General features: G+C 41.3%; 1 protein-coding gene across 5 annotated transcripts; it reads right to left on the bottom strand.

The window, feature by feature from the left end:
* Nucleotides 1–573: 573 nt before the first annotated feature.
* Nucleotides 574–17,892, bottom strand: LOC121588793 (zinc finger RNA-binding protein 2). 5 transcript variants are annotated; one of them, XM_041907151.1, is made up of 9 exons: nucleotides 17,721–17,892; nucleotides 17,003–17,534; nucleotides 15,165–15,316; nucleotides 13,179–15,044; nucleotides 12,870–13,097; nucleotides 3,614–3,720; nucleotides 2,327–2,422; nucleotides 1,897–2,248; nucleotides 574–1,811 (listed from the first exon to the last, which is right to left on the bottom strand). In XM_041907151.1, the coding sequence occupies exons 2-9, from the start codon at nucleotides 17,050–17,052 to the stop codon at nucleotides 1,693–1,695; spliced, it is 2,970 nt and encodes a 989-aa protein (XP_041763085.1). In that variant the 5' UTR covers nucleotides 17,053–17,534; nucleotides 17,721–17,892; the 3' UTR covers nucleotides 574–1,692. The 5 variants fall into 5 exon arrangements, with proteins under 5 accessions (XP_041763085.1, XP_041763083.1, XP_041763086.1 ...); XM_041907149.1 differs by lacking the exons at nucleotides 17,003–17,534; nucleotides 17,721–17,892 and adding an exon at nucleotides 16,578–16,708; XM_041907152.1 differs by lacking the exons at nucleotides 17,003–17,534; nucleotides 17,721–17,892 and adding an exon at nucleotides 16,643–16,707.
* Nucleotides 17,893–17,923: the final 31 nt, after the last annotated feature.

Below are 17,923 nucleotides of genomic sequence, written 5' to 3'. Positions count from 1 at the left end.
TGTGTGTATTATGTTGCCTCTCGCACTTGTGGTTGGTATGTGGTGTCTTTCTCTATTAGTTGCCTTATGATATAGTCGATAAAATTCTTGTATTTATGGAGTCCATACATAGCCTAGATTATGCTGAAGTACTCCGTCCGTTGTGAGTTGTGAAGGGAGCACTGCCCATCTACTAATGTTACCTTCTGCAAGCAGAGGTGCCATCATCGCGCATCATAAACTCACTCCTATCCTTCCTAGCTAAACAGGACGCCGAGGACGACAGCCACATTCCGGTGTTATCCTCGCACCTTTTCCTCTGGCGCAACAGTGGGGTGTTGAGCTACACGTTAGTTCCTATTGATTAGAGTGTTTTCTTAATTTCTACAACCTTTCTATCGTATTAGCATCGGAAACGGTCAAGGTGAGGGAAACCCCACGGGAAATACTAAACTACCTCTTCCGTCAACCAATCCGTTCAAACTAGAAACATATCTAACGTTTCAATTTGTTTCTATACACTCTAACTTGTACGCTCTATTGGACGAGGAACTAATATGCCGGTATGCAATTTTGTTTTTTGTTTTTTTTTTGTTAACTGACACCAACTCGTCGTTAATATTCGAAAGAATGACACACACTGCTGTGTGAAGTATGAACGAGATAAATAAACACTAACTGTCCTGCTACGATTTCTGACTCTAGTTCCTGTATTTAACGTCTCAACCACTTTACAATAATTGATGAAACTGAATTGCGGCATTCAATTGCTGGCAAACCATATCCAAAATCCAAGGATAAAATTCACGAAAAATCGTAGTGATTGAAAGGAACTGAAATATTCGTTCACGAAACGTTTTCTATCCATCTCCTTCTTTTTGCTCTTTCTTCTAGCAGAACGGTTAGATGGAAAGTACCTTGTTAAACCTATTGACTAACAACACGTCGAACACGGGATAATTCATTAATATTTCTAATAAAATTCACCATACAATCCAGCAACCTATTCTTCGCATCGCGCCTCGTGACTGTGCCTGAGTAGTTGGTTTAGCTGTATTACTACGCAACATCTGCCCACACACTCCCCACATTACTACACTTCCCTGACCTATCATCCACGCCTTTTTGCATCGCCAATATGTAATTAGTTAGTTAACATGGATTTCTTCATGATTTTGTTTTGGAATACTTTTACGTTGCTCTCATAGTTTCATGTGTGTGTGTGTGTTAGTGAGTTTTGAGCTGGAGATTTCTGCATTCCAACCTAGTACCCTAGTAGTTGTTGTTGTTTGTTTTATCGGTACGGTTCAAACTTGAACATACGTCCTTCCCGTTCACCGAGAAGGCGCTAGATTATAATAGTGGCAGGCATTGCATTCTCCCCTCATTACAACTACCCAATTTTATCGATGCCCATTGTTGAACGTTAAAAGGTAGCAGGAAGTGCGGATAGTATAAGACATATTTAAAATAGTCGTAATGAAAGGACCGACCTTAGCGGTACATAGAATATAAAAACTAAGCCTGCACACGTTTGCCTACCGAGCCCTAGTAGCGGTGTAACATAATCGGGACAGACAGACTGAATACTCGCACAAAGCAGTAGGATGAGGATGGTTTTTTTTTTTCATAAAATTGATACCCACTCTATACTAACGAGATGAGGTTTACACAGGAAAAGAAATTCATTCGTTTCTTCTTTTGACCGGTTCCTTACTGGGATGTTTCCATTTTTCCCGCCGTGGCATTGTTGGTTCCAGTCGCCGATACAGCTCCAGATGAAGCAGAAGAAGCACCTGATTCGTCCTTCTTTAACATCTTGCTTCCATCAGCTATTCACAAGTACACAAGGCACACGACGTTGTTAGTATAGACAATCGAGCTTGTTCCCTTCCCAACTTCCGTCCAATAACTTACCTTCACTGTCGTTGCCCTCCGTACCAGAGCGGCGACGTTTGCGGTTGAAGCGCCAGTTGCGGCTGCCGGCAAACTTCGGTGGCGGTAGCGGTTCGATGCCGAGCACCTTGTAGATCTGCCGGAAGGCGATGCAGCGCAGAAACATCTGCGCCGAGACGGTAATGTCCTCGCGCTGCTGCTTGCTCAGACCGGCCAGCGTATCTTCCGGTTCCTTTTCGCACGGATCCAGCAGCCCGGGACCGTTGATAAGAATAGCGGATGAGATCGCTTCCATGACGCGGCGCAAGCATTCGCCCGGCGTGAGTACTTCGCCCGCGGACGAGATGATCTTTTCCAGCAACAGCTCCATCGCCTCGAAGGTGATCGAATGAAACAGGGTAAGGCATATTAATCATCCACTCAAATACTGATATAGCTACCCTAAACTTACCCATTGACTAATGTGGCTCCAGATGGGTATCCGTTGGCACAGATCGCGCATAATGCGCATTATCATTACGCAGGATTGGAGCCCTGTCGCTCTAGCCTGTACCAGACGACAGCAGCAGCAGCAAATTGATTTCCGGCGATAGTGGGGAAGAAAAAGAAAGCAAAACTTACTCAACGTTTCTCGGAACATGTCTTCATCACACTTCAATGACGCTGGTTCGGGTTTTTTTTAGCTTTTTAACGAATCATTTTAACAATATATCTTGGCGAATTTCCCCCGAAGAAATCATAAACAATAATATCTACTAAAACTTACTTATACTTATAACAATTTCATTGTACTCTCTGCTTCCGTTAGAGCGAATAGAGCCGATTGTACGACATGATAAGGTTATCGTACAGCATCGTAATACAACATTCAAAAACACATTCACATCTACGCGAAACGTGAAGTACAAGACTACTAACACTGTGCAATCGATTTAGTTCCTATATTTTGATGTTACACCGCTTGAGGGCATTCGGCATGAGCTAATAATAATCAATTTGGACAACATAAATGCAATCATCCAGCATCTTTCGTGCTTTAGAAATCTTTTTTTTTTTAATTTTGTTTTGTTTCGTTTTAGTTTAGTTCTTCCGAATGCCATCAAAGCAAGGTAACTGCAACCCTACCAAACAAACAAACAAAAAAGAACATATTTATACACTTTCGTTACTACTACTTGGATTTGAATCTCTATCCTTGGCAGACGCTGCAATATGCCGTTGTTTTGGCTGCTGCTGTTCACGTTTTAATATCATTAAGCATCTTGAATCTTTGCAAAACTGTTAACTTGCTTTACACGTAAAATCCTTCAATGCGGAAAATATCTAACTGGGCGAAACCGCTTCCTCTCCCCTACGCTCTTTCACAGCTACACCACCGTTTTTAGCTTCGAGGTGGGCACTACGTAATGCTACATTATAATTTTAAGTAAAACAAAAACCACTCGCCACCAAACCGGGATACTTTTCTTTACGTTGTATAGATAGAGAGAGAGAGAGAGAGAGAGAAAAAAAACAAAACAGAATCGTACACATCGGCGGGTGAGTGGCGCTGCCCTGCACTTCTGTCGAGTGGAGGCTACCAGCTGCCACCCCAGTTTGGAGTGACTTATTTTAAAACAAAGAGGAAATTCAAAGGCTAAATCGATGTAGTAATTACGGTAGTATGCGTTGATAGTAAAGAAAAGATATTAAGTAAACAAAAAAATAAGGAAAATTTTGGAGTAAAAAATACACAAACCTGGAACCATTTTGCATGACGCAGTGCGGCTAGCGCCTGCAGGCAGGGCTCGCGTGGCAGCAGATCTTCGGTATTCTGAGCAGCCTGCTCCGCTGAAGGTGCATTAGCTTCATGTTCATTTTTGTTATTTTTGGTTGTTCAGACATTTTGTTGTTGTTTTTTTTTTATATGGTTTGCACATGCATATGTTTCATATGCAGACAATTCCAGTATTGCAATATGCCAAAAGGCACAGGAACGATACCGCGCGTTTGTCGTTTTTTTTCGTTTTGTACGTTGATTTTTTTTTTTGGTTGATAAGTTTGTGTTATTTTTATCCCATTATTATGTTTGTTTGTGTTGTCCCCCAGGGTGGTTTGGGGATTCGATTATTTTCGTTTTTGTTGGTTTTTGTTTTGTTTTTGTTCGACGACAAAACACGTTCGAGTGCAAAAACCAGATGTAGATGGTGGCGGAGGGGGCGCGGATGTTGGATGTTTTTTGCATTCGATTCGTTTTTTGTTTTCGTTTACATTATGCATTACAACAATGCGCACGGAGCAGTAGTAGCAGTAGCGGTAGTAGTAGTAGTAGTAGTAGTAATAGTAGTAGGTAGGAGTAGTAGTAGTTTCGGTTTCGTTTTAACATATAAAATGAAGAAAAGAGAAAAGAATTATTTTAGACAGGGTGTTTGACCATTCCGTTTCAACATCATCGCATTTAGTAGGTACATTTCAGATCAAGACGACGATATTTATTGTTACACTGCTAGTTTTCGAGAATTTCGTTTGCACGAAACAGAAAGGATGGCATCCATCAGCATTGCTTCTTGCGATGCAACCCGCTCCCCACGGACAAGCGTGAAGAGCAAAAGATAGCAGACACACGTTTGGCTTCTTCTTCTTCTTCTTCTTAATAGAGTTGGTAGGTTGAGGCCTCCTATACGATCCGTTTTTTGAAGGTATAATCAGAGGTTTAACTACCAGTTTTTGGAGGGGAAATCATCCATTCTCCTTTGATGTTTATATTGCTGTTTCTTTGATGTTTATATGTTGTGGTTGAGATCTTTCTGATTGATGCACAGTGTGTTGGTTTTCGTGAAATCACCTATCGTTTTTTTTTTTCTTTTTGATAGTTTGTGTGTTCTTTTCAGTTTGTATTCAAAAGATAGTGTTGTTCCATTCTTTAAGTTTGCTTGTGGTTTAGTAGGTTTCAATTTTTTTTTTTTCTTTGTGGTGTTTGTATGTATATGTATTTATATGTATTTTTTTTTCTTGAGAGAGGATGAGTTTTTTTTTTTTTTTTTATTTATTATTATTATTATTATTTTTTTTTTTTGTACAGGTTCTTGTTCTTGTGTTAGGGTTTTTTTTTTTGAGGTGGCTTGTTTTGTGAAGTTTGAAAAGGGTTTTCTGTGAGTGTGCTGGTTTTGTTACAAGGCCCTTTCAGTTGGTCCTTTTGGCATCTTGTTTCTATCCTCTAGTGATAGAAAAGGATGTCTTTGGATTTCTCGTGTTTGCCAGAACAAACGGAGTACCCAAACCTTAGGAGGCCCTGATGCGTGTGAAGTCGGGTTTTTTTTTTTTGTTATTTTTGTGGTGTGATGTTTGAAATTGGAGTGTTCAGTTAGGTGATGTTTTATGTATATATATATGTAATACCAGAAACCAATGAATAAATAATTAAATAATTAAATAAATAAATAAATAAATAAGGTACAGATAAATAATTGAATAAATAGTTTTAAATAATTGAATAAATAGGAAAAAAAACATGAGATAACGTTTCGTTATACAGACAATGTAATAAATATAATAAATAGAATAGAAAGAATAAATAGAATAAATGTAATAAATATAATAAATGCAATAGATGTAATAATTATAATAGATAGATAAATAAATGGTGAGTACTTGTCCTATTGCTATCCTTTTTGCTGAAGTGTTGAGTGCAGTCTCTTTGTTGTGAGTTATATAGGCAAATATATAGGGAATGTGTAAAAAAGTTTTATTTAATTTTATTTTTATTTGAAAATGTGTGTGATGAAGTGCTATAACGTAATATTGTTTTCTTTGATGAACTCTAAAATTGTTTTGCAGGTATTTCCACTTGTTTCCATCCATTTTTCGTGTAAAGTGTCTAGAGAGATGTCTTTATGTCTTTTATATTTTTGACACTCAAAAATTTTGTGTCGTCCTGTTTCTGGGACTTGACATTTCTCACAGGTTCCATTTTCGACTATTTTCATTTTATGAAGCCAGTATTCGGAAAGATCATGTCCTGCCAGTATTTTGTTAATTGTTTTTATTTCGTTTCCGTTTAGGTTAACCTGTTTGTGCCATAGTTCAGTTTTGAAAACTTTCTGGAATTGCATAAACTTTTTCCCTTTATCCCTGCCCAGGTCTGTGTACCACTTTTTTGTTTCTTCTTCCATTTGTTTTTTGAAATATTGGGTAGCGTCTGTGTATCTGATTTTGTTCTTATAGAACCAATTTGTTAGGGTGCCTTTTTTTGCCAGTTCATCTGCTCTATCATTTCCATCAATGCCTACATGCGATGGAATCCATACTATATCTGCTCTGATACTTGTTGCTGTTTTTATAATATTGTAACAAATTTCCTCTATTTTGTTTTCTGTTATTGCTTTTGTAGAATGTTACATGATGTTAAACTGTCTGTGAAAATTATTGGGTTGTCTATATTATTTTCTTGTGCTAAAAGTAATGCCTTTTCGATTGCTATCAGTTCTGCGGTGGTTATGGAGGTGAAATTTTTAATCTATAGCTATAGTAGTATTGTTGTGGTTTGTTTTTTATATATATCCCTATGCCTACTCTATTTCCAGCAATGCTTCCATCAGTGTAGATAGTGGGTCTGTTATTATCATAATTGTTCATGTTTTCAATGGTGATTTGTTTCAAAATTTGAGTGTTTGTTTTTGTTTTTGTTTCTATCGTGTCTTTAATTTTTGTATTTATTTTTATGTGTGTGGTTATATCGTTGCTCTTTGCAATGTATAAATGTTTAAGAATTTTATTGTCTTTTTCGTACGTTGTTTCATGTATTGTTTTTTTCTTTTTTTTGTATTTTGTTCTTTGGTGTATTTGTAGTTGTTGTCTTATAATTGGTGAGTAGACTAAATCTTTGGCTATTTCCTTACGTACTATAAATCTACTTCTGATGTTGAAAGGTATTTCTGCTGCAATGGCATGCAGAGTATTTATGGGGGTCGTTTTGGTGCAACCTGTAGCTTTCCTTAGTGCCTGGTTGATAGTTGTGTTCATTGTTTTGTATTTGTTTTTGTTGCTATTGAGAGTGTATGAAGCTCCCGTTTCCATAGTGTTTCTAATTGTTGCTCGGTATATTTTTAGGCTGTTTTTGGGGTTTAGGTTATTTTTTTGCGTGCTTATAATTTTCAAGAAATTTAGTCTGTTTGTAGCCTTGTTACGTAGTTGTTCGATGTGTTTGTGGAAATTGAGTTTTGGGTCTATTACTGTTCCTAGATATTTATATGTGTTTGTGTGTTCTATGCTATTATTGTGTATGTTGAGTTGTATAGTGTGATGTGATTTTCCGAAAATCATAAATTTGGTCTTGTTTGAGTTTATGTTAAATTTTAATTGTTCTGTTTCTATGGCAAAAGCATTTAGAGCGTTTTGTAGGTTATTTTGAAGCTCTCTTTCGTTTGCTCCACTGCTGAGAATGACGAAATCGTCCGCGTACTGTATTATAGTGTTTTTGTTATTTGTTTGGTTTATAGCTTTATGTATATCTTTGGTATATAAATTAAAGAGTGTTGGTGACATAACATCTCCTTGTGGTAGTCCATCTGTTACTAGCATTTTGTGTGTTTTTTTGTTGCTCTCTATTATTAAGGTTCTATTTCTAAGAAAGGAGTAGGTCCATTTTATGATTTGAGGTGGGATATCTGATTTTATCATTTGTTCTATAAGGATTTTTGTTGAGACATTATTGTATGCTTTTTCCAAGTCTATGAATATTGCTCCACTTATTCTATTTAGTCTTTGGTTATGATTTATTTGGTTGTTGAAATAGTTAATGCATTGGTTTATGGTTCTTTTGTTTCTGAATCCAAAGGATTTTTCTGGGAGTATATTTTTGGTTTCAATATATTTATTTAATTTTAATAATACTGCTGAATTTAGGACTTTGGTAATTGTTGGTATAAGTGCTATAGGTCTGTAGTTGTTGGGATCATTTATATTTTTCTTTGGTTTAGGAATTGCTATTATTCTTATTTGTTTTAATTCTTTGTTTAATTTGCCATTCTCCCACATTTTGTTTCCGTCTGTTATGATTTGTGTTAGTGTTTCGTCGTTTATGTTTCTCAGCATTTGGTATGTAATTTTGTCTAAGCCGGGTGTTGTATTTTTTTTTTGTTTGAGTATGTTTGCCCATATATCTGAATTTAGAAGTTCTGTATCTATCGGTAGATTTGTGCTGAAAAATGTTCTAAATTTGGATTTTTTATTGTTAGTGAAATTTAAATTCATAAATTCCTTAGCATAGTTCTCTTCATTGTGAATTAGATTTGATTCTTTATTAGTGGTGTTGATGTTGCTAATATTTCCTAATAGATTCCATAGTTCTTTACTGCTTGTATCTTTGTTTATTTTTTCCATGTTCTTCTCAGTTTGTTTTTCTTTTGCTTGTTTTATTTTAAGTTTGAAGATTGCTGCTCTTTTGCGGAATTCTATGGCATGTTCGATAAGTTTTGTACTGTTGAAGGTTTGTCTTGCTATGTTTTTGTCTTGCAGGGCCTTTTTTATTTCGTCATTCCACCATGATTTTAGTGTAAAATTGATTTTTTGTTTACTATTTTGAATGATTTTGTATACTTTCTTTGTGAAATGTTTTATGTTTATTATATCTTTCCCTTTCATATGTTTAATGTTTGTAATTACCTTATTCATGTTTATTATAGTATGTTGTATCGGTTCTGTTGAGTGTTTTTTAATTGTTATTTTTATTATTTTGTGGTTACTTGCCCCTATGTGTTTTTCTAGTATAGTTTTGTTGATTATGTTATAGATTTTTTTGGATATGATTGTTAAATCAATGGATGTCTGTCTCTTGTTGTGATCTGTTGGGACGTGAGTGTAGGTGTTATTTTTGAGGATGATGAGGTTTGAATTGTCTATTTCTTCTATTATTGTGTTTCCTTTCTGATCGATTCTATCATCTCCCCAGTATGTATGATGTGCATTAAAATCGCCAGCTATTATTATGTTTGTGTAAGTTTGTGTGTTATGTGTTATTTTTGCTAAAGTGTCTTTTATTGTCTGTTTGGTGGTATTTGGAGCTATATATTTGATATTATAATGAAATTTCCAGAGTGTATCAGTATTGTTGTTATTTGAATTTCATCGCTTTCGTCTATTAATTTAATTGGTTTGTATTTAATTCCTTTTTTAACTAGAATGCAGCTTCCTCCATATCCATCTTCCCTGTCTGTTCTTATTATGTTAAAACCTTTAATTGTTATTTTATTTTCATTTTTCAGCCATGTTTCCTGTAAGCAAGCTATGTGGTATTTTTGTTCATGTAGTATGTGTGTTAGTTCGTCCCTATTTTTCCGAATGCTTTGTATGTTAGTTTGTAGTATATTTAATTGTTCCATGTTTTATTTGTTTATAGGGAAAAGGTTAGGTATTATTAAGACTGTTTGTGTAATTAGCTATAAAAATAGTTTGTAAAAATAGTAAATTTTTTGTAATTTTTACTGTGATGTTTCATTGTAGTCTATTTCGATTGTTCCTTGAATGTCTATTTCATTGAGATACATTTCAGCATCACTTAAATAAGTGATATTGGTGGCATTTTCATTTGTTGCGTTTGGATTCGTTTGAGTTTCTGTGTTTTCGATTTCTGTGTGGTTTTCTGAATCTTTGGTACTTATTGTTAAATTCGTATTATTTTTGGGTTCTGTGTTATTATCTAGGTACTTATTATTTGTTGTTCTGTTATTTTTTGTTAGTGTGTTTTCGATTGATTTAGGCGTGTTTCTATCGTCTTCACTTGTTTCGTCTATTTTTCGTTTTTCGTTCGTTATAGGCGTTTGATTGCCTCTCACTATTGATGAAAAATTTTCTCTTATGTATATTCTAGGAATGGCTGGTACTGTTTCCCTTCGAATTTTTCTTGCTTCTCTTATTGTTATTCTTTTTTCTGTTTGTATTCTTTTTATCTCCACCTCGTCTTTCCATACTGGACAATCTTTGTCTAAAGCTGAGTGGTTTTCACCGCATTGAGTGCATTTTAGGGGGTTTGTGCAATTCTCATGAAAGTTTTCTCCACATTTGGCGCAAATTTTTTCTCTATTGCAATTATTTTTTGTATGCCCAAAAAGCATGCATTTCATGCACCGCATTGGGTTTGGAATAAATAACTCTACTTTTTCGGTGAAGTAACCTATTTCTATATTCCTGGGAAGCACTGTAGATTTGAAAGTTATGATGGCGGTTCTTGTGTTTCTGAGAACCCCATCTTGGCCTTTTCTCTTCATTATGTATACCTCTGATACATTTTGGGGTTGAAGACCTTCTAGAAGCTCTTCTTCACTCAAGAACCTGCACGCATCACTTCTGATTATTCCCTTGCTTTGATTTAAAGTTTTATGTTCGTAAACATCCACTTCGATAGCACAATCACCGTGTTTTAAATTAATTTTTTTTAGTTTTTTGGCTTCGGTTTCATTTTTAACACGCATCAGTATTTTGCCGTCTCTAAGTATGGACGTTTGTAATGGCCTACATCCAATCGCCATTTCAGTTGCCTTTGCGAACAGGAATGGGTTGTAGCATGCCACACTTTTGCCGGGAGTTTTACTCTCCACCACCATAAAAACCTCTTCATTCTTCACTGTTTCACTGAAATTTAAATTGATACGCTCACCTCTTATTTTTCTTCTTTTTTTGGTGTTTTTATTTGATGTTTCCCCCAAGATGCTGAAATAAGACCCGAAAGTCTTATTTCCTCCCGGGTCTATGACCCCCATCTTCCTCTCCCCTCTCTACCACTTTGCTTGATTTTTTTTTCCACTCAGTATGTATCTGTTTTTTTTTTGTAGGGATACTTTGAAAATAGGAACAACACGACACTTTATTTTTAAACTGTTTTTTTTTTTTCGCCACTCCAAAATTGGGTATTTATCGGTTCTGGTTGAAAAAGGATTATTTTTTTTTAAACTATTGAAAGGAATGATCTGTTCTGTGCAACGGTTTGTGTAGGAGTTTTCTGACACGTTTGGCTGCCTCGAGAGGTTAGGTGACACGTCTCGTCCCACCGTAGTACACATCCGCAACGCTAATGGGCATCCTTTGATTTGGGTCGAAATAATACCTGGGCATTCACTGGGCACAGAAAGGAAATAGAGAGGCTACCATTCTACAGTTCTTCTACTGCAAGTATTGATGCTCACCATCTCATTTCCTTTCTTGTATACTAAATACTCGATCGATGGTCAAAAATCCTGTTTTGGGTAGTATTTTTGCATCATTGCCGTTTGGTTTGCTATTTCTTCTTCAACTTTTCTTTATTTTGCTGTTAGATTCTTCTCTACACCACCGTAAGCTGGCATTGTTCACATCTTGGCACTGACTGTACTGTTGCACCACAGGTGAAGATGACGCGAACCAACAACGACATGATTGTGCATCAGGACACGAATTCCCACCAAAATACATCACCAAAGAACATCACAGTTTCTTTATCAAAGCCATTCGAAAAAAAAACCTGCCTGAAGCGTCCTTGGCAATCAACCACTCGCTACAATAATGTCGTGTCTGATTCTGCCACAATCGGCCAAATTATTGTTTGCTACTACTAAACTAACGCAGGCTTTTAAAGGCGAATTTCTTGCTCACTTTTGACCTCCGAATCTATAGCTTAGCTTAAGGAAGATCAAGGATTTGTTGCAAGAAAAAAAGACTACCAGAAAGATAGATGGGTCCCAATACATTGGATAAAACAGTGAAGCATCCTTGCCAAACAAATACTAAGCGCGCACATTATGGGGCATAATTTGTTGCGCAACCAATAGACATTAAACAATGTGGCAACATTCGCTTCACGCATTTCCAGTCTTACTGAGACACATTGATCAATTCGGCTGCAACGCTTATATTTCTGCTAGTAATATATTAAGATCTTACGGCAATAAGGAGAACAAAGGGACATGCTAATAACACAAACAAAAATGCACTATTTTTTAAGCCCAGCTTGAAGGATTTTAAATAACAGAGCGTGATCTGTACTGGAATCATCAAGGATGAGCTTTCGAAAATAATTGCAACACACATTTATATGCACATTTTGTCCTTAGGCATAGACGAAGGCCAAAACTAAATATTTAAAGACAAGGAAAGTGGCTTGCACCAAACGCAGGAAGTTACAGTGTCATCCTGCACTTGGTTGAATTTGTACATTATCGCTCTGACTTCGGCCGAGTATATTATTTTTGCATGAATTGTTGAATACCGTCGGGAGCTAATGAAATGTAGGTAATGAATGGAGTCTTGTTAAATGAAATTTAACAGTACGCGAGTTGGATTGAAATGTACTAATTTAAATTCAGTATCAATTGGAATAAAGAACCCGTATATTAATCGGTTCCAGAATTTTATACAATCTATAAGCTACAAGGCTATACCATAATGCTTGTACAGAGGGTTTCAAGGGTTCTCATAATGTTGGGACACTTTCTTGACTCTTTCTTAAGAGAACAGCATCCTATTTGGACCGGCGCATTTGAAATTCCTATTGAATTGAAGTAAGAACCCCTGTAAGAGTGCAAATTCAAATTAGCTATCAGAGGATTATCAAGCAATTGAGTGTACCGAAAGGTAACAAAAATATAAAATTTAACCTTTTCTTAAGGAATCAGTCACTGTCTCATCGATTATTTCATCAATATTCGTCCAAAATTCAAACCATCCCGATGTCGCCCTATTACGTGTGTGCAACATTATTGTCTCTGACACTGATTTGTGCCAAAGTACAAAAAACCAACACCTTTAGTCATTCTTATGGCATGATAAGAATCTGTCACCGTGTTTTCAAAAGGGAATTGATATTCCAACTCCTTCGCAAAAGCCAATAGGACACGGCCAATAGGAATAGCCACTCATAGCTCAGAGCGAAAAAGAATTACGATGAGTGAGAGAATGAAGGAAGAATGTGAATGAAAACAACAAATAGTTACCAACACGCCTGCTTTTACGGTTCCAATTATAGGGGCTGCTATTAACGAACTTACCTTCACGTAGCAGCGGAGACGTGAGAGATATTTTCACCGTAATCGTACCATCGGTAACGAGCACAGCGCCTTCGACTGGCGCCATTGTCACCGTGTAACGATGGTCTTCGGCAATTTTCTTCAGCTGTATTGGCAGCTCCGTTGCAACGCGTTTCAACAGCGACGTCGTCGGTTTCTCGGCACACAGCACCACGAGCTGTACACAGTTATCGCCGTGTAGCAGCAGGCCTAGAGGAAACGAAAAACGAATAAACCATCGATTAAATGAACACGGCAAAAGCGGATCAAATGCTCTCGGACGAGACCTACCCTTAGCGAGCAAACCGACGCGCATCACACCCTTCAGCAGACGGATTGTGGTTCCCTCCGTTTCCTTGTGGAAGGAAATCATCTGATTCGCTTTCTCATTACCATTGCCAGCGGTCGTCGATGGCTGCTGCGATTGAATTTCCTGCTCCTTGGATTGATCGTTAGTCGGTTCAGTTTTCTGCTCGCTCGGTGCGCCTGCAGCGACCGGGGCTGTAGCTGCCGGGGCCGATTGGGCAGCGGGGACAGATCCAGTGGTACCGCCGCCCCCGGAAGTCATTACATCGGACACCAGCTTCAAGGCTCGCTCTGTGTGCGAAACAATACGCTGGATGGTTTGCAGTTCCTCCTCCTTCGGGTAGATTTCAGCATGACGCGCTACCACGTGCCGATCGTCGGATGACTCCGGACGGCGCCCGGGCAGCATGCCAAAGAACGGATGCCGCCCAAACGTTCGCATACCGTGCTCTTCCTCCATCTCTGCGTCTGCCATGCGGCGACGGTTCCAGAACTCCTCCTGCATGGCCTGCCGGTGGGCACGGGCTTCCGCGATTTTCTTCTGCTTCACCGTCGGCTTTATGTCGACGACCAGATCCGGCTGCACCTTTTTCTTGTACTGCAACCGGTGGCGCCGTCCCTTCATGTGCATTTCCTTCGCGTTCGGGTCGTTAAACTTGCACTCGCATAGCTTGCAGCTGAAGCTAACCAGCTTGCCATCGTCGTCCTTGATTTCCTCGATAAATTCGCTTCCCACCGGTCGGACGGATTCTTCCGACGACTCTGCACCGCCACCAACACCGCCGCCTCCACCGGCGTTGTTGGCTCCAGCTGCGGCACCACCACCACCGGCCGCGTCGGACGACTCACCAGCAGCGCTCTCCTTCTTCTCTCCATCCGCGTTTGGCGTCGGATCGCACGCCGGAATCGGTTTTCCGAGCTTCGTGTGCAGCTTCACCACCTTCTGGTGCTTGGCGCCACGCACGTGCGCTGCATACGCATCGTTACCCGTGCACGTCACACCGCACAGCTCGCAGTGCAAACTGTTCGGCGGCCGGGCCGGGGCAGTACCGCCCGGTTCGGCGGCCTGTTTCAGCAGCAGCTCGCGCTTCTTATGCTTCTGGCCCTCCAGATGCTCGCGATACGTTTGCGGCCCAGCGCAGCTGATTTTGCACACATCGCAGTAGTGAATAAGCATTGGCTTCGGGGCCGGCTTGCGCGCCTTGTACGGACCACCGCCGTGACCGTGACCGTGGCCCTGCATACCACCCTTGCCGCTTTTGTAGTTTGGCCACGATCCACCGGCCGGTACCGGGCCGCTCGTAATGACTGCCGCTCCGCCCGGAGCGCCCGGCATTGCACCGCCACCACCGGGAACGTTCGCCGGTGCTTTCGTGTTCGGCGGCGGCTGCTGCTGCTGCTGCGTAACGTACATCGTGGTCGCGCCGTACAGTGCCGCGTCGTAGCCGGGATAGGTGGCGGAATTATTCGGCACCACGGTGCCGGCAACGGCTGCCGACTTTGGTGTCGTGTGGACCGTGGTAACGGTCTGCGAGTAGCCCGTCGGCTGCGTCGGCACGTAGGCCTGGGGTTGAGGAGCAGTCGCTGGCTGATGTTGGGTCGTCTGCTGGTACTGCTGACCTGCCTTCGCCGGCGGCAGCGAGCCCCGGGCGGGCTGCGGTGCGTAAGCAGTCGCCTGCGCCGGCTGAAACCCGGCGATGACCTTTGGCGCAGTGCCGCCCGCGTCGTATCCGGTCGGGGTCGAGTAGCCGGCCGTTGCCCCAGCCGCCTGCTGATAGTACGTTTTCGAGGTATCGTACGTCTGCGTCGTACGGCCGTACCCGTAGTCGTATGTTGCGGCCGTTGCCGTGGCTACGATAAAACGGGGTTCAATCAGTATACACACATTTACCACATTGCCCCAGTGAGCGGAACACCGTCGTTGGGTATTTTATAACCTTCGGCATTTTTTTCTTCTTTCTTTCGACTTACTTGCGTATGTTCCTGGTGTCGCGGCGGGCTGGTACGCCGGGTCGTAGCCGGTTGGACGTGCCGTTCCGTAAGAAGGTGCAGCCGGTGTCGGCGCTGGTGCTACTGCGTATCCCGTCTGTGTCGTCGGATACGCGGTCCCAGGTGCCGTCGTGCTGCGGATTAAAACATGTTTGCAAACGTTACTATCACTCAGTGCGGAACCGAAGCGTCTTGTTTGTGTCGAAGTTGTTCGCTTTTTTCCGCTGACAAAGAACCCCACTGCGGCGAAAGCACGGACGAGAAGGCGAAGACGATTCCAAAGAGGACACTGTTGTTCCCAGCACTTGATAGCAGAAACTATCTGCCCTTTAGAAAGCATAGCAGCGCATCCGGCAGCCGTGTCTTTCTTGACATCGGCAACAAACACACAGAGAGAGAGATAGAGAGAGAGAGAGAGAGAGAGAGAGAGAGAGAGAGAGAGAGAGAGAGAGAGAGAGAGAGAGAGAGAGAGAGAGAGAAAGGAAGAAAAAAACGCCATTCTACGCCATGCAAAGTTTGTCGCTCTCTTCAGGAATGCACAAAAAGTGCATCCAACTCCCCCACCCCATGTTGGAAGTGTGTTTCGGAATGAGTACCATTAACTCTTGTTCTCGTCCACGCTTTTCGTTTGGTTTCTTCCCCTTTTTTAGCGATTGCCCAGCAACCCACCGCGTCCTGCGCTGCTTGGAGGGGCTGCTACTACTTTCGAGGGCTTTGCGATTATCATCGATTTTTGCGCACACACACACACACACGCACATTCACACGCGCACACACTGGACTATCTCACACCGGAAGTTCGTCCCCGTCCTGTGGAGACTCTGTGGGCACAATGGGGAATCGCAGCCGATAGTTGCTCCACAGCCAGACGACAACGACGCTCTTGTTCTCTGATACTTGAGAATTCTCCTCCGTGTGTGCGTGTTTGTGTGCGCTGGATGCAATCCACCACCGCTGCAGTTCCCCATTCACTCGCTTACACCCTTTCCCCACACACCGTTCTATAGCGATGTGCGCGAGACCATCACCAACCAGCCAACGTCAGGGCCGGGGGATCACGCTACTAACCAACCAACCACCTTACTGTACTGCACTTAGACACATTGGAAGGGTTTCACTGTTCCAGAACAGTACGAACGCGTTTGTCCCCCATTACACTTCCGACAGTTTTTAATTATGCAACAAAGCGCTTTAAATACCTTCTCGTGAGCAGAAACACACACACACTCAACTCTCACGCCGTGTAGTGAAAACGGCGGTGAAGTTTGGGGCACTAGGAAAAACATGTTTCGTCACGACATTTTCCACGGTCCCAGATAACTCCACCACCCCACCAACATGCTCGGAGTTTGTGCCCGACGTGCTAACACCGCAAAATTTCTATTTTCTACTGACCCGCATCCACATACACGCGGTCCGCAGCCGTCGTCCACCACCACTACACCTGTTTGCACATTTATCTCATGTTTGGTTGGTTGGAAAAATCTTGCTGCTAAAGCAGCACACCGCATCGAACCGTGCACAGAGAGCTAAGCATACTGCGATTCAACCAACCCACACACACACACACTCGCACATGCATGCACACGATAGAAGCAGCAAAAAGGTTTGCTCTCATCCGGGAGATCTCCCACGGCATGTGCATGTGATTACTGTGCCTTTCTGGGAACATGGAAATGCCGGCTCCGCTGCCTGCTTACCCGCACTTTCTATCGGTGGGCGTCATCTTTTGTTACCGAATCTACTCCGAAATTGTAAACGATTTAAGCGATTTACCCTACCTCGGTGAGACCCGCACAACAACCGCTGATTCGACTTACCCATACTGTGTGGCTCCGTGCGGAAACCCGAAGTAATTGTTGGTGGCCATACTTTCCGGGCGACGGTGAGCTTATGGTGTATGAAGAAAACGAGATTGCTCGCTACTTGTTCTGCTTCTTGTTCCTCGGCGTCTTCCACTTCTTCGTCTTGGCTTGGCGACGATTTTTCTCCGCCCGCAGAGCAGAGGAACCCCGTAGCCCTGGCTTGGCAAACGCTGTTTCTCTGCCGCTTTGCACTGCACCGGAATATGGATGTGAAAGGTGGTGACTGCCAAGCACGCCAGTTAAATCGGTTACAGCTGGGCCATGCAAGCTAGTGACTTTTTGCCCGTAAATTCGATATTCCAAACTATTTTGTTTCAAACCTTCTCGATGCTTTCTAGCCGCACTGTGTGAGCGTAGCGCTGCGCAGCAGTGTGCGAGAGAGCAATTTTTGACAGCTGGACGTGTTTTTTTTTTATTTTAGACTGTTTGAAGTTTTTCGAGCAAAACACAGTTTCTCCGCCGCAGCGCCACCCAGCAGGCACACAAGCTGCTCGAATAAAAAAATCGAACTATTTTTACTCAATGCTACGATTTATTATTTAATAAGATTATTTATATCATTTGCCATGTGTTTTCCGACTAAGATAAGAACCACACTTATCCAGCCAATTATTAGAAACTTTAAGTACAGTTAAGGCGTAATTAATTAAAAGATAACTCAAGATAACATTACCTTTCTTGCCAAGAGAGTTCCTATTTAAACGATCATCCTTCGTTATATTTGAGTCGCACGATCTAGTCAAGAGATACGAGACTATTGCCAGCAATGACCTTAGGGCAAGGCCGTTGCGATAGTTACTGGCCGCAAACAGCTGTTGGCATCTATACAAATATCCCACTCAAACACGAACCACAGCGTGCTGGCCATGAATGACG

The sequence above is a fragment of the Anopheles merus genome, chromosome 2R (genome assembly GCF_017562075.2).
Source record: "Anopheles merus strain MAF chromosome 2R, AmerM5.1, whole genome shotgun sequence".
Taxonomy (NCBI): Eukaryota; Metazoa; Arthropoda; class Insecta; order Diptera; family Culicidae; genus Anopheles; species Anopheles merus.
The sequence above is the reverse complement of the archived record's forward strand: the minus strand, read 5'-3'. Positions and strand labels throughout refer to the sequence as shown.